The following is a 17,771-nucleotide window of genomic DNA, read 5'->3' on the forward strand; positions in this document are numbered from 1 at the left end:
ATTTGAAGGAAAGGACATTTTTCAAGACAGGCAGAGAAGCAGAAAGGACATCGTGTCTCAGTAGTGGCAACTTATCTAATCTATCTAGAGTATTGGCATTGTTGTGCCAACAAGGAGGTAAAACTGACTAGACATGTAAGTTGAAAGAAAACTATCTGTTGAAGATGGCCCCAAGATTTTTACTTAGGGTTTTAGATTGTTTGTGGTGTCCCTGTTAGAGATGGGGAAATTCCAAAAAGGGGCGGGTATTGAAAGGGAAAAAAGATATTGTTCACGTGGATTTTAATACGGCTAATCTTAGTGGTCTAAATCTAGGTATACTGGCTTAGGACTTGCAAGATGAATGAAAAGCATAGTAGTCTTGATGGGGTTAAATGTTAGAAGATCTTGAATGACCTAGAACTCCGCATCTATATCCTAACTTGGAGCCAGGCTCTCCTAATTGGTGAGAGTTCTCCATGACTAGGCAATCTCAGATGCTTCCACAATGAATCTTGTTTGCCATCCTGCCCTATTATCTCACACATAAGTTCCCTCTATTCCCTTCTACCTCTGATCCTGAGAATAATAATTTAGTGATCACTGCCATTTCTGGGGAAAGGTGATTCACTGTCACCCTGTGACTGTGGTAATCACCATTCCTGTGATTTTCCCAAACCAAAACATCACATTCTTGGTCATCATTCTTTTACCTGTGTCGCTTTCCATCATTTAGCACACCACCTAATAAAAAGTTGACAATAAATGCTTGACTTGCTTGTTGGTGTTTCTTCTTTAAGAATGTGGGCTACTTGAGGTCAGAATCTTTCTGAATTTTTATATTTATATACCAAGATTTAGTACAGGCATATGTAAGTATTTAATAAATGCTTTTTAATTCATGTAAATGGCACACTAATGAGTAAGAAAATTGTCTAAAGTCAGTGGGAGGCATTGAAGGGTTGAGGGCAGGAGAATGAAATGATCTGAGCTGTACTTTGGGAAATTTCCACTGCTTTCAATGTCTAACATAGATCGGAGAGGTGAGAGAGTAGAAGCATGGCAAGTGGCTGGGAGGATAATCTAGGGGAGAAGTAATGAGGCTCTGAATTAGAGGTAGGGAAAATGCATCTTTAAGAACTATAAATCTACATCCACACCTGATTACTTCCCAAAAGAACCACAGTCTGGATATTTTTCTACTCAAGATTTTATAACCTAGCTTCAAAAACAGTTAATTATACAGGAAATTCTCTTTGCATTTTGAATATTCTTTAAACAAATTCAATAAAATTCAAAATTCAAAAACAAATTTGGGGTTCAATATCATTTTTTAAAAAATGAAACTTTTAACAAAAGTCAGAAAATTACTTACAATATTATATCAAGCCCTTTAATTTCCCTTCAAGAAGCAATGACTGGACTAACTCTTGGAGTGGTATAATCCTATCTCTCCAGCTCTTTTTAATAAATAATTTTCCTATGCTTCTACTATCTATTTTCTTTTATGAACTTGTAAAATTGATTCATTTTTGTCCTGCATAATTTAAAAGTCTTTTATCTTGCTCTTTAGAAAACTCTTACACAGGTTTGATAAGGAGAATAAATAATATCATACAGAATGATAGTTCATCGTTAAAATGCTATTATCTCTAATAATATACTGTATGTTTTGGTCACATATTACAAGGCTGAGGAACAACATGGCATAATAATTAGAGAGTTGACATCAAAACTAGGAAGGATTAGTTTTAAATTCCTTAATTCTAACATATGCTAGCTGTGTGACCCTAAGCAAGTCATTTAACCTCTTAGTGCCCTAAACAATAATCTATGGCCATTCGTAGTAGTAAACAGCCAAATCTGTTTCAGTAGAAAGATTCTTGGACATCTTGATGGTGCAGTGGATAGAGTACCAAGTCTGAAGTTAAAAAGATTCATCTTCCTGAGTTCAAGCTGTCTTCAGACATTCACTAGCCATGTGACTCTGGATAAGCCACTTAACCTGGTTTGCCTCAGTTTCTTCATTTGGAAAATGATGTGAAGAAGAAAATGGCAAATCATTACAATATCTTTGCCTAAAAGAAAATCCAAATGGGGTCAGAAAGAGTTAGACACAAATGAGACAACTAAAGTTCTACACTCAATTCTTAAATGACTTTTTAGAAAATCATTTTGTTTCAATCTTATCCTGGAAAAATCCAGTTATTCATTCTTGTTATTTTTAATAACTGAAGCTTAGATAGTATGTTCACAATTACAAATGTTTCTGTTATTGATTTTAAAATAAATATTTAGCATAATTGTCTATGAGATCTATAGGAATATAAATTTCTTGAGGGTAAAAATTATTTCACTTTTATCCATGTTTATGTCTAGCACCCAAAACATAATAGGTATTTAATAAATATTGATAGGTTGATTGTTAAAATATATATATATATATTATCTATTGAAATATGACAAAATATAATCAAAATAAGATGCTTTCATAATACTATATTTTATTTGAAAGATAACATATTGTCATGGTTAGAGAGCTGATCTCCAAATTAGAAGGATTCAAGTTTAAATCTCTTATTTCTGATATACTCCCTGTGTGACTCTGCACAAGTCACTAAATCTTTCACTCAGTATAACTCTCTAATTTACAGTGGTAAAGGGAATCTCTCACCAGGAATTCCCTATACCAGCTCAATCATAGTCTTGTACTTAAGAGAAAGAGGGAAAGGAATAAGCATTTGTATAGCATCTACTATGTACCAAGCACTATGTTAAGCACTTTAGTCATTTGAACTCTGTAATGTAGATACTATTTTATTCCCATTTTACAGATGAGGAAACTGAGGTAAACCGAGGTTAAGTGACTTGTCTGGGATCACATAATTAATATCTAAGACTGGGTATGAGTTCAAATCTTCCTGATTCCAGGCCCAGAACTCTATTCATTGAGACATTTAGCTGTCTAGTACAAAAGTACACGTTAACACACACTTTTGTTGTTCGGTCCTTTCAATCATGTGCAACTCTTCACGATCACATTTGGGATTTTCTTGGCAAAATACTTATCATTTCCATCTTTAGCTCATTTTACAAATGAGGAAACTGAGGCAAAAAGGCATAAATAACTTGCCCAGAGTCATATAACTGGTAAATATCTGAGAATGGATTTGAATTCAAGATCATGCTCTATCCACTGAACCACATATTTGCCTACTGTGCCACCTAGCTGTCTATAGACATAGAGTTATTTGTGTTATAATTGTTATATAAATTGCTATATAAAGTTATATAAAATGTAATTAAGAAATATGCAATGTACATGTACATATGTAAACATTAACACTTTAAAAAAATAAATTCTAATTATAAACTTTGTAGTTAAATGATTTCAAGGTTATTGCAGATCTAATTAACTGTATCCCTTTATTGTGCTTTTTTCTCTTTCAGTGCCGCCGTGGGCCTTAATAGCCATAGCCATAGTGGCAGTTCTCTTAATCCTGACCTGCTGCTTTTGTATCTGTAAGAAATGTTTATTCAAGAAGAAGAACAAGAAGAAGGGAAAGGAAAAGGGTGGGAAAAATGCCATAAACATGAAAGATGTAAAAGACTTAGGGAAGACCATGAAAGATCAGGTAATGTGATCATTACATTGGGTGCCTTTCAATGTAGGTTTTTAATGATTGATAGGAGTTGGGGGTGATCGGGGTTCTTTGGGGAGTTTATATCTGCATGGTGGGAAAAAATATTTCATTATTCCTATTTAAGTATTAACTTCCTAGGTAATCTTAGCTAAAACATTTTAATTTGAACTCTTTTGTGTCCTTTAATCAGCTTTTCTTTGTATAATATTAAAAATTTAAATTTTATATTATAAATATAGAAGTACTATAACTAGGAGTGGGCAATCATGACTCTTCCCTGAGGCAGCTGGATTTAGAGGGTATCAGACTTAGAAGATGCTAATTGCTTTGATAGTCTCTTCATAGCAAAGAAACAGTAGGGCTTAACACTTTAATATCAGGAATAACGTAATGAGAGTACACCAAAGGACAGATTCAAATGAGTTCTTCAGTTCTCTCCCCTCCAGAAATATTAAATCATCCTTCTTCCCTCACCAGTACCACTCACCTGAGAATGTACTCCATTTTATATGCCCAAGTATCTTTTGGTGCTTGCCCCAAATGCAAAAATTCATACTTGTATCTCTGTTTATTTCAGAGGAATATAATTTTATATAATGTATTACATGTACTATAGATGATATATTATTATATAACAATATTATTATAATCTAAGATTTCCCAAAGAGTATTATAGCAAAGAAACATGTGAATACTGAGTGGAAGTCTCTGAATTAACCAATTTAAGTTTCCTAAATCATGTTCTTTTCTAGACAAGAAACATATATTGATTGCTTCAAAAACATTCCAAGAGGGGAGGAAATGAGAGAGGCAAAGAAAAAATATTCTGATCCTCTATTCTCTTTCAACTTGTTTATATTTAGAAGTCCTATATGGACACATGTTTGTTTTCATAAGCAATTTGGTCAAGTATAACATAACAAGAGCAAAATATTCACTCCTTCCAATTTGCTATATAGCCTTGTGATCATAGGTATAAGAAATTGGCACCCTTACTAGAGTCATCTGCAAGAAACATCTACCATCTTATGGATAATGAACCCTCAAGGACACTTTTTGTGATTAATGTCTAATTTACTTACCCACCTCTCTCTTACTTTCACAGAATAATAGATATTTAATCAGTTTATACTCCTTTTGATATCATCACCCATCTATTCCTCCACACATTTACATACCCCCTTTCTCTCCTTACACTTTTCAGTATAGCAGAATGTTTTTTCCCGGTTCCTTTCCTGTTCCCTACCTCCCCTCAATTTTCCTAAGGGTTTTTATTTTAAGAAACCAGATGGAAACCGAGAAGTTAAAAACAACAAACTTGAGAAAATTACAAAGATACAAGAAATACTTTAAAACTCCATCAAAGATTTAGATCTAAAGGAGACTTGGTCTTGTAGCCCAACCCACTCATTTTACAGTTGAGGAAAGTGAGTTCTAGAAGCTAAATCACTTATCTAAAATTACACAAATAATAAGTAACTTATCAATACTTAAACCAAGTTCTTCTGACTCCAAATGCATTCTTTCCAATGAATCACAATTACCTTTCCTAATAGTTGTTCTGCCTTGGAATATCACCATTTTATATGATCTTTCCTAACTTCTGACCTTGTCCTCATTGTTAAGGGCTTTTATCATATTTTTTGATCTCTCCGACCTCCCAATTCCTAGTCTACCCTTTTCTTTCTCTTTTTCTGCAGAGGAATTGGATTTGCTGGAAAAGAAATTAGATTTACTTATGCAATTTAAAAGGACTTTAGAGATCATGTAGCTCTCAGCCCTTCATTTCACAGAGGAGAAAACTCTTAGACCTGAAGAGGTGACTAATATAATCTGCTTAAGATCACAGAGGGTAATGGCAGATTTGGAATTTGAACTCAAGTCTTCTCAATATAAATCCAAAGATTTATCTAAAGATATTCTTTGTATTATATCATGCTGTTCCTTATCTTAAGAAGAAAACTCCATCCTTTTAGTCTAAACTTTAATATCACCCTTCCACCATCTTGATAGCTCATGCAAATTGGAAAGACTGAGATATTCCTTTGGTTTTGCTCCACAGATCTTAATTATTAAAAACATATAAAATTGAATTAAAAACTAATGACAAACATGGAAAACAATTGATAGCCTTCTTTCTTCTATATTGGTCTCAATAAATTTTTCACTGATAAGAATTAGTGATGACTTGAAAACACATATTTTCTTTGCTAATAAGATACTACATTATTGATTCTACTTTTAGGATAAGCCAGTCTTATCTGGAAGAGAGAGTGAGGCTGACAACTTTGTACAATTCTGCCTTTTAAATCTAGTTCACTCATGACTAAAGACATTACCTATGATGTCATTTGACTTCTTGGAAAAGATAGGACAAAACAATATTAGAATAAGCAGTGGAAAATCATGTATTCATTTAAAAGGGAGAGTTTGAGTTTCAAGATAAAGGATGAAAATTAAAGCTCAATTTCTGTATTTACTTTATTTGGGATCATTAGATTCTATAAAAACTGTTAGACAAATGACTACAGAGAACTAATGTGAATATTGTGTTTGAGTTTGGATTTGGTAGTTAATTGGAGTTAATTGGTAGTTAATTTGGAGTTAATTGAACATCATCTTAGCTTTGACCAAAGTCTAAAAAATTAAGCATCAGTTTATATTCCTTTTTTTAGGGTAAAATATTTTCAAAGAATTTAATTTACATGAAATTTACCACTGAAAAATAAAAATAATTTTTGTCAACTATTTGCTACTTTAAAATTTCAAATACATTATATCCAGAAAACAATGTAAAGTTCCTGATTTTATTTCCTATCAACTACTACCCTTATATATAGTTATTAAAGAATCTGTCCTGTAGTGTTATTGACTAAATTCTTAAATTTTTAAATGTTTGTTTCCTTTTCAGAGAGCAGTTTGTATATTATTAACCTTTCCATTTTGTTTGCGCCCAGAACTCTTTTTTCCTTCTCCTTTAAAAAAAAAAATCCTTCTTTTGGAGATATAGTTTTAGTTAAAAGCTATTAAAAATGCAGTTAACTATTTGCTCAGTTGCCACCTCTTCCTCCCCCCATATCCTTTTGCCATGCTATCCTTTTAAATGCCTGAATATATGTCCAAAAGATTTATGTACATAAAGGGTTAAATTTTCTGGTAATTTTTAATCGTGGCACCAGAGTCCAAGATCATGGATTCAGTTAAGTTTCAGGTCCATCTCTGCTCAGGGACTTTGCTTCAGGTAATGTGATGGGAAAAAATGACATTTTAAATCCCATCCTACTTTATTTAAACACTTTCTGTTGTAAACAGTACTTAGCACAGAATTTTTAAAAACTTTTTATAAGATTACATGTAAAATATTCTCTTACATGTATATGGACTGAAATATGTTTAGATTAATTTTTAATTAGGATTGAAAGGACATTAACAATGAAAATATGGTGTCTTGGATTCTCACTGACTGAAATATTCAAATGTGATCATCTCTCTGTATCGTGGAAATTATAATTAATCAAACTGAATGATACTAAATTATAGCAACTCAAACATTTATTCTTAGGACAAGTGATTCGTACTTTTGAGAGCAATCCTTGTGGACTTTGTTCTGTATTATGTAAAGCTGTTTCTAATAGTAGAGGAAGTGGTGTTTATTACCTTTATTATGACCTGGACAAATGACTATGATCTCAGTACACACAATCTTGGAAGCACCAATCCTTAATCTCATACTTCTGGAGGGAAATGGGATTAACAATAATCATTAATCCTAATTATCCCATTTATTGCCATCTGAGGAATATTAAACAATAGAATGAAATCTTAGAAAAATACCTTCGAATCTCAGATATTCAGAATGTTTGTGTATCTTTGATGACATTGAATTTTAACTATAACTCATTTATAATTTATAGCCAATTGAATTACAGTATGGAAGACAGTTTAGTAAATGAAAATAGGCCCTATTAAAATCTTTTCTATCTGCAAGTGCTTGCAATACTTTTGACAAGGAAAAATGACTGATAACAGATTCATTATGCATTTTTTAGGGAGGATGGCAGTAGAAGCCTGGATAAAATGTTCAGTCTTTTAGAAGGCATTATATAACACCAATTATCAGTGCAGAAACTTAAAAAAACAGGGGGCAAAAAGAATTAGCAGTAACTTTTACAACCTTGGTAGATTTGGGGGGAGGCATATTTGAAAGTCAGTATAACGAGATAGAAATCAGCTTGTGGGACTAGGAACACCTAAATTCAAGTCCTATCTCTTATACCTTCTGCCTTTGTCACCCTGGGAAAATTATTATAACTCCCATAATTGAAGAAAAGATGACAGTCTACATTGGTGTTTCCTCATCCAGAAAACCTCTAATGCCAATGAAATCAAAGGTCCCATTCCTATGCTTTTTTGAACATAGAGTACTTTAATGTATTCAAAGTTACACAGCTGTAACAATGATACAGCATGCCATGTGGTTTTCATACTTCTGAAATGACCCCAAAACAAGAGTCATTTAAAGAGACTACAATTCTCCATGTTTATTAAAAAAAAATCATCAATCATAGCATAATCTCTGAATTCTTCCCAACATCATTGCCTTTTTTCCCCTCCCTAATCATTCAAGGAAATGGAATTTGCAAAGTTCAAGAATATCATATATTTGATGAAACTATCCACATGTCCTTTCTCACCCTCTTTCCCTCCTTCCCCCCCCCTTTCACACATACACTCTCTCTCTCTCTCTCTCCTCTCTCTCTCTCTCTCTCTCTTTCTCTCTCTCTCTCTCTCTCTTTCTCTCTCTCTCTCTCTCTCTCTCTCTCTCTCTCTCTCTCTCTCTCTCTCTCTCTCTCTCTCTCTTTCTCTCTCTCTCTCTCTCTCTCTCTCTCTCTCTCTCTCTCTCTCTCTCTCTCTCTCTCTCTCTCTCCCTTCATCTCCTCTTCCCCCAAATAGTTCCAATAAGATTTGGTGAGAGTACAAGACCCTCTGGATCCTAGACATACAGCACACAACATAAATTTTATAGGCAAATTTTTGACCTCCAAATTTAAAGACCCCAAAATACCAATACAAGTACCCAAATGATATTTGTGGGAAAAAGTCATTTCTCTGTGGTTTTTTTTCCTGATGTTTGTGTGTGGATGTTTTAATTTTTTTTTTTTCCCTCCTTATGTCCTCCTTATCTGTGTTGTGTCTCATGACTGTTCTGGATTTTCACCTGCGGTAGGTTTATTTTGCTCTTTAGACACACCTAGTCAAAAGCTCTGATATATTTAGCTCTTTAGCAGCTGGGGCTCCTCAAATGAGATTTTAAAATGGAGTTCTGACACATATCAAAAGGCTGAACTAAATTGATTTTTCCTCCCAAAGATAAAGGGTTTTTATTTTCATTACTAACATATCAAATTGAGAAGTACTAGGAAGCTCAAGTTTAAAACTGGCAAGCACAAACAGGAAATTTATTTGGTTGCACTTCCTTTGGTTAATCATGTCTCATCAGATCTGTGTCCAAAGAATGACATTTGAGAAGCAACTTGTTAGGGGTTAGAGAGTTTACCTAGAGGCTCTCACACATACTGATTGTATGGCCCTGGACAAATCACTTTACCTCTCAATGCCTTTGACTATAAGATGTAGAATGAGTATTAATTTGCCACTGAAAGGGGGAGTTTCTCGGTGCTCCCAATACTGATGAAATAATAGGTTCAGGTAAAAAAAAAAACTCAATACCAATAACTGTGAACAAATGTGCTCTCTTAAGGTGATAAGATGATTGTTATGAGAATCATTTTGTGGTCATTCGATAAATGCACTCTGAATAGTACATTTTAAAGAGGTGTCTTGTCTCCCCATCACGATTTTTTCTGTAGGGCTTTATCAAAATCTCAGCTACTAGGTCTACCAGCTTTCTCTCCCATATTTTTTTTTCCCATGTCAGAAAAAAAGTGCCACTCTAGAGATACCATAATAACTGCTGGTTTAATGGGTCTGAATTTAATGTATTGGTACAGAAAATTTCTTGCTTAAATGCAGCCTTTGGGAAAGGACTAGACTTAATCACTTCAATGAGGAACAGAGGCTCTGAAAAAAATTATCAAAAAAAATTTAGCCTTATTTCATGCAGAATAATTACAGAGATGATTCTGTATCTTTTATTGGGTCACAAGCCACTTAGGGAGAGAAAGATTTAATATCTCAGACCTTTTGAATTGGAATGGACTAAAACATGCTATATAAATTGTCAGTTGTTAGAGAGGGATTTTCATAATTTATTTTAATCCATCAGAAAGTATGTGTATTTTTTAATTATATGGAGGGAAAAAACTGTACAGATTGCTTTTTACCCAGAAACAGACATTGAACAGCATGCTATTATTATTATAAAAATAGAAATCTTTCAGGGAGGTAATTTCCCTCCCTGCAGTTTTCTAAGCACATCAAGTGTGACAAGTGTGATAGCCATCTGTAAAGTAAAGTCTTTAAGAAGTCCATGCAATTCCTGCTACATGTAATCCTCTGGCAAGACCCTAGGTCAGTGGTTCTCAAACTCTTTTTCTCAGTATCTTTACGGTATTAACAACTATTTAGAATATGTCAAAGAATTTTTGTTTATATGGGTTACATAATAGATATTTATCATAAATAGAAAAAAAACTAATTTTGAATTTGTAGACCCTCTGAAAGGATTTCAGAGATCCTCCAGGATTCACTGCACCACACTTTGAGAACCACTGCTAGGTCATTCCTTAGTATAGGGTTAGTACCTGTGTTCTTTCATGACTCAAGAAGTTAAAATTTGAAGGAAAACATCAAAATAATAGTGGTATTTTTTGCCTTTGGCTATTTTAAGCAAGTAAATCCCAGATATTAAAATTCTAGACATGTCCATCAGTCAACATTTCAATGGTTGAAGAAAAAGGTTGAATATACATTAGACTCTCAAATAGAATGCTGGAAAGCTAAGAAAAATTTAGAAATGGTTTTACTGTGAAATCAGCACTGGCTATTCTCAATAATAACTGAGAAAATAGAATCCTGTCTATTCTCCATAATAATTCCTAAGAGTTTTCAAGAAGGAAGGCAGGAGGTGAGTCTTTAACTATATTTCAATATTCTGTCTCTGTAACTTATTCACAGGTCCTTATCTACTATGACACTGCAATTTAAAGCCTTGGGTCAATATGACAGCTAAGCATGGGAAAATTTTACTTTTCTGTGTGCTACTTATAAAGGAAGAGTGATTACTTTTGACTCTTCTATCACCCAAACTTTTTACTCATAGCTTCTGGAAGATTCCAGAAAGTTCTGAAGTATATTGTGAACAGTCTCCCAAAGAAGAAAGTAACAAGAATATTCATCTCTATTGAAAAAATGACATTCATTAATAAGAAACATGGAAAAGCAATGATATATATGCATTTTATCCTTTAATGAAAAGAGTGAAATACTGGTTTTGAGATCAGAGGAACTGGATTCTAATACTAACACTGTTACTACTGATCTTCCAGAAGGCATTTCACCTCTGTGGCCGGTCTCTTTTTCAGTTCTAGAGCTATGATTCTCGGCATTCTTTTTATGCTAATTAGGAAAATTGGTTAATTTGAATGCTCATCTTATCACTTTCTTGATATATTTTGATAAAACAAGGAAAAGTGCCTATAATAAGTTTCCAAGAAGAAAACTGCTTCCTAGTATCATGTTTTATGATGCATCTCCATATCAAAAAATCTTTAATTCTGCAGCATTGACTTTCTGACAGTACAGCCAAGTAACTTAATTCCTGAGTTTTTACATACAATTTTACTGAAGGTACAGTCATTTCCAATCCAGTCAAAATAACAAGTGTACTTCTCACATTTCTGAAATGAACAGACCCTTGAATCAATTTAATTCAACCAAGCTTTTGATGGCACTGTTAGGAAAGCAATATGGAAGTGGTTTTCTCAGGACTTGCATTTGCTGATGGCATGGTATTGCCTCTTTTTCTATTCCCATTACAGACATGTGTATGAAACTTTTAGAATCGTAATTTTCTAACAACTCAACATCTATGGCACTGCCTTTGCACAAAGAATAATATTGTAGAAGTCTATGACTTTCTTATTATAGAAATGCCTTTACTGCATGAAGAATGACATTTGACTTTTTTTTTAGTTTCTTTAAGTGGAATGGGATGTGACTTGATCTAGCTAATAGCATGTTTATCCACATTTGCCTCTATAAGAAGTGATTGGATTAGAACAGACTTTTCAGCATCAAGCTGATATTTTCTTTGTACTTCAGCCTTTGCAACAGTTGAAAATTATTTGCTTGTGATAGTCTGAAGGCTTCTTTTGCTTCCTTCTTGCTTGCTGATTAATAAGAAACTAAATTTGTGCACAGATGAAATAGAAAATATCTGTAAGTATATAGGAATGTGTGTCAGACCAACTGAGACTCCAGGCAGCTTTGCACTGACTTTTAATGGCTTGGGGGTAGAACATCAGGAAACATAACCTCACTTGTATCTTCATGAAAAGAGAACTGATTTCCCATTTCCCTCCTTATAGGCCCTCAAGGATGATGATGCCGAAACTGGCTTGACTGATGGGGAGGAAAAAGAAGAACCAAAAGAAGAAGAAAAACTAGGGAAACTCCAATATTCATTGGATTACGATTTCCAAAACAATCAGGTTTGAGAAAAAAAAAATTTCCAATTCTTTCCCGTTTTCTAGGTAGCTGAGTAAAAGTTGATAATGGGTTGTTTATGACAGATCATAATAATAACTAGATTTTGTAAAGGTTTTAATAGACAGATTGGTGGCATATTTGGAGTTAGGAAAACTTGAGTTCAAATCCCAGCCTCAGATACTTCATAGCTGTGTGATTTGGGCAAGTCACTTAATACCTTTTGTTTCAATGTCCTTACCTATAAAAAATAAAGATTATAATAGTATACCTATTGGGGATGTTATGAGGATCAAAAGAGAATAAAATGTAAAGTGCTTAACACAGTGACTGGCAAATATATTACTACCTCCTCCCCCCATCTGTCTCTCTCTAATTAACTTTCTAACTCTAGGCCCAACTACCCCAGAGAAATGTATAAGAAAAATAGGAAAATAAAACATGATTTCCATTCACAAATCAAGTGTCCCTTCATCTCCTTAAATATCTCCTTCTCAGCAGCCCTTGTCAATTCTATAACCTCAATAAAAGTATTTTTTTTCACTTTCTGACATGATGAAAATAAGAAAGAAATTTCATCAGATAGATTTTGATGTTCTATCAAAGTAAACAAAGATTAACTGAGTTTTTATTATAATAGAAAGAGCCACTGGCTTTAGAATCAGAAGACTTGGATTTAAATTCTGTCTCTGAAACTAACTCTCTCCATGATCTCAGGCAAATTATTTCAACTTCTGGGACCTCCTCATCTGTAAAAGATTATAGTTGGACTCAATTCCTCTGATCCCTTCCAGCTCTGGATCTATGAATCTATGAAACAATGTGCAAGGCCTAATGTTAGGTGTTGTGAGAGATGATGATGAGCAAAATATAGTCCTTGCCTTTTAAAAACTCAAAAATCTAATTGCAACTATCAACCAATAATCACTAAACATTTATTAAGTACCTAGTATGTGCCAGACATTCTACTGAGAGGTGGGTTATGTAGAGATAGGCAAAAAGTTGATAAATAAGAAGTAGAATGTGATAATTACTTAGAGATTTTTTTAAGTACTATAGGAGTTCAAAGGAGGGACAACTCACATGGAGTCTAATAGAGTAGAAATTCATCACCAAAATGAACCATATTACAAAATGGCTCCCTATCCTACATATTCCCCTTTTGCTTCTATAATGTCAATGATAGAATGGTAAACAAGGTACAGGGATCCTAAAAATCTCCCAATTCTTAGACTGGATGGAACTGTTGGCCTTGTTACTGTGAAATCTCTTGGTCCCATAACCAAGTTGAGATACCAACTGAAGGGACTTTACCATAGTTCTTAATTTTCTCCATCAGAGTCTGAGGGGGAAAAGTTACCAAGGTAGTAATGGTAGTTTTTTAATTTATCTGGAACTTCTTGTCCTTTGTCACTCCCTCAAGGTACCTGGTTACTTCATCTAAGTTGGCTTACATGCCCTATGCATGGCAGTTAATTGAGCTAGAAGGATGACCAGGAGTCAGGCAAGGGACAAAACTGTTAAAGTCCTCAAGGATTTTAAAGAGAGAAATATTGTAAAAGAATAAAAAAGCTAGAAGATTATGATTCTGTCGGGAAAAAAATGAAAACAACAGTTACTAAGAAGATATAAGCAACTACTACTATTATTTCTATAAAAAAATTATACACTATTTAATATTGAGGATCCTTGATGTAAACATTAGATAAGATCATTTTAGCATAGATTTAGAGATGTAATAAACCTTAGAAAAGACTAAAAGAAGACAGAAGATACTTCTCTAAATTGTACCTCTGGTTCTTGAAAGATAAAGAAGATTATATCCAACTTCACAGACTTAGTAAGGCTTTTGCCAAACTTATAATAAATGCTATTGCTTTTTCTGAAAGGAGTATAAGATTATTTCAACTGAATGCATCAGCTAAATCTGAAGCTGAAAAAGATGGATACTATAACTGCTCACAGGAATAGCTTAAAAGTGGACCATGAAGGAATTAGTTCAGCAGGTTAACTCATGCAGTTGAGACACTATGTCTAGTGAGGTATTAATATAGCACAGCATGTTTCATTTCAGCTTAGCAAAAATTTAAAAATCACATATTCAGTATAAAAGTTATGCCCATCAAGAAACTTTTTGAGACAGAAAGAGGATTGTGAGTTTCACTGGCCATATTTCCTATGTGTGTACCTTAGTGTGTGCTCACTCTGCCCATGGATTCTTTATGGAGAGTAATAGAATGTGATTCAAGTATATAGGAATAATATTAAGTAATTATTATGTGGTTGATATGCATCTTCAGTAAATGTTTTGAGTAGCTGATTTATTAATGGGAAATAAACCAATGTGGATTCAGGAAATAGAAGCAATAGTCATCCATCGTTATTATATCTAGAACCCTGTGAGAACTGATCATCCTCTGGGTAAACTACTCCCTTACAGTGTGAAGTCAGGTTGAGGGGAAATGAGCTATACTAGAAAAATCAAAATTTTTAATATACCCATTTGATTCTAATTTTTCATTTTAGTGAAAATAAAAACTGCTATTTCACATTAATTATTCACATTTTGGTTGCTTCTTGTGATAGATTTACATTAGGTTATAAGTAGCATGTTAAAGAATTATATTTATAGAAAATAAAGTTTTCTAATTTTTTTTTCCATGTTTGCACTCTAATGAAAGCACATTTCCTCATACAAAAAAATAGATAGATAAATAGATGAATGAGAAAAGAAGAGAAGTAGGGAGAAAGAGATGGAGAAAGAGGAGAAAAATGAAAATAGGATGGAGGAGAGAGAAAGGGAGAGAATGAAAATCAATATAGGGACATAATCTGAGATTCTACCTGATGAAATATTTGGTGTTTTATACAAAGTTTTCTGCAATTTGATTTATCATTTAAATAATTGACATTCAGTAAGGAGAAAATAATAAAAAAAAAATTTAAAAATCTAAAAATTGTATTCTATTTTAAAAATGTATATTCTTGCTTAAGAAAAATGGTGGGCTTCATTAGAATGCCATTTTAGCTCACTATTTCACCAAGAAGAAAAATAGATTACACTTCTTTCTTGGACAGGTGCCTGAGAAAGACAAAAAACGGATAACTTTACATTTTCAAAAACAGCAATGTTGTGGGTTTGATTTCTCAGGAGTTAAAAGTGTTTGATTTGTGAAACAAATGACTTCCTGATTGTGCAGATTGCTAGCTAAATAGTCGATACAAAATACTGCATAACAGTATGAAAAGAAATGGATCCTTTGTTGTTTTCCTGATACACATTTAAAAACCTCGTCAACTTGTATGTATTGCTTCTAGCATCTCCTTTCCTATCTAAATCTTTATGCCCTTGTGACTAAAATGATGTGCTGATGTTGCAAAAGGCAAAGAAAGCAATAAAAAAGAAAATCTATTATCTCATATCCATTGGCTGCATCAGGTTAGAATAGCAGTTGCGTCACACTAACCTCATCCCACTAAGAGCAGAGAGGTTCAGTTGTGTACAAAACAATTGATCTAGGGTTTTGTTGTGTAGGAAGTGAATTGTTTTGCTTTTATCTCAATGAGCTAAAACTCATGTATCAAGTTTTTTTTTTTTTTTACTCTTGAAAGAATAAAGCTCTGTGGTAGATCCAGATCCTATAGTTTTATTTTTGAACTTTTACACTCCTAGAATAACAGATGGGAGATGCTTTAGTTAGACTCTTTGATGGTAAGACAAATAAAAGGACCTATCCATGACTGTTTTCGCTTTCTCTCCATTGGGGGACAATGACCAAAGTAAATAATCAGGAAAACGCCCATCAGTGGAGAAACAAACTTGAAGATGACCAAAAAGATTATTTGTATATTTAGTTAAAAATAAAAATCTTTGTCATTTTGACATTAGAAAACACATCAGTATTCATTTTGCTATACAGAGCTAAAATTACAACACTAAGATATGTATCATAAATGAGAGAACAGGAAGAAATTTTAGAAATCATATTCAGGGTTGCTTATCTGACTGTGAACTTCTTTTTAACATTTTTGATGACTACATTTCAATATAATCAGCTTTCTTAATAATTCCAATAATAATAATTCTTAATAATTGAATTATGTCCTTCAAAAAAATAGTATTTTGAGAAGACATCCAAAGGCTTCACCAGATTGTCAAAGGGGTCACAATTTTAAAAACTGCTCAAAAACTGCCTGATCTGGTCCAACTCTCTTTTTATAGGTGAAAAAGAGGTGCCTCTGATAAGTGATGTACATCATTAATAAACTTAATACACATTAATACACTCAAGATTCAAGTTTACCTCTTTTGATTTCTTTCACACAAATATGTTTCCTCTCTCATTTAGTTTCACCCATCAAAAAGATAATATTAATTATGCTCTAGCTAAAATGAATTACTCCCAGATGTTTGTACCAAAGTGAAGGTCAAATGTGAAGGACACTAGATGATTTAATTTTCTCATTCAAAATGCTCCCCATTTTCTAAGAAATTTATATTTAACTGATTGAAGGGGGATGCTTTAGAATAGAAACTGCTAAGATATAATTATAGATGTATGGTTGTTTAACAATGTATTTCCATCTACAAATCATGCCCTTCAAAGAAAAATAATGCACAAGGGCTTTTAGCAAGTGGAAAGTTATTTGATTGCAATTCTTTTGCAAATATGAATTCCATATTTAACTGTAATCAGCAGCCCTTTAAAAGCCTCTTTTGTGCTCAAAACCAGGCTTCCTAGAGCTAGCATCTGCCATAATTGGTTTTCTGAAGCCTATAGCATCTCTTCATTTGCCTTCTCCAGTTCAGGTTCCTGCAGGGATGAAAGTTTATTAAAAGAGAGCAACAAGCAAAAAAATTTAAAAAGTGAAGGAGGAAGAATAGTAGAAAATGGTGCATTTATAAATAAACCAACCCCTCCCAAAATGGCTACTTAATGAATTTATCTGACTTTGGGGTTTTTTTCCCTCTTTCTCTTAGCTCATGGTAGGCATCATCCAAGCTGCTGAGCTTCCTGCCTTAGATATGGGTGGCACATCAGATCCCTATGTGAAAGTGTTCCTGTTGCCTGATAAAAAGAAGAAATTTGAGACAAAAGTCCACAGGAAGACTCTCAATCCTGTCTTCAATGAACAGTTTACTTTCAAGGTATTTTTAAAATAATGTCTTTTTAAAGATTGCTTGTGCATTCTAACAACTCACCTAACTTCCTGAAACTTCTGATATATAATTTATGACCCAAGGTCCCCATAGAATTTTTTTAGTATAAAAATCATCACAAATCTTTGTTTTGATCCAATGATTTGTATGTGCATGTGTGTGTAATTCCCGGTAAGAATCAGATACTCAATTATTTTTATATGAATTTCATGTGTCTCAAAATAATAGATTTATGATCATTTACAAAAAGAAAAAGATTCATATTAAAATCACAAGGAACATGTATAATTTAGTTTTTCTGAATTGTAAACAGAACAAAC

General features: G+C 33.3%; 1 protein-coding gene across 8 annotated transcripts in view; it reads left to right on the plus strand.

The window, feature by feature from the left end:
* The window catches only part of SYT1 (synaptotagmin 1), a 724,462-nt gene that overhangs the window by 522,197 nt on the left and 184,494 nt on the right, over positions 1-17,771 (plus strand). For 7 of the 8 annotated variants that reach the window (XM_051963226.1, XM_051963231.1, XM_051963228.1 and 4 more), the window contains 3 exons: positions 3,430-3,614; positions 12,173-12,295; positions 17,272-17,439. In XM_051963226.1, coding sequence (XP_051819186.1) covers positions 3,430-3,614; positions 12,173-12,295; positions 17,272-17,439 — 476 coding nt within the window. The remainder of the gene's footprint in view (positions 1-3,429; positions 3,615-12,172; positions 12,296-17,271; positions 17,440-17,771) is intronic. The other variant, XM_051963233.1, reaches the window with a different exon arrangement.

Source organism: Antechinus flavipes, chromosome 5 (genome assembly GCF_016432865.1).
Source record: "Antechinus flavipes isolate AdamAnt ecotype Samford, QLD, Australia chromosome 5, AdamAnt_v2, whole genome shotgun sequence".
In the NCBI taxonomy this organism is placed as follows: Eukaryota; Metazoa; Chordata; class Mammalia; order Dasyuromorphia; family Dasyuridae; genus Antechinus; species Antechinus flavipes.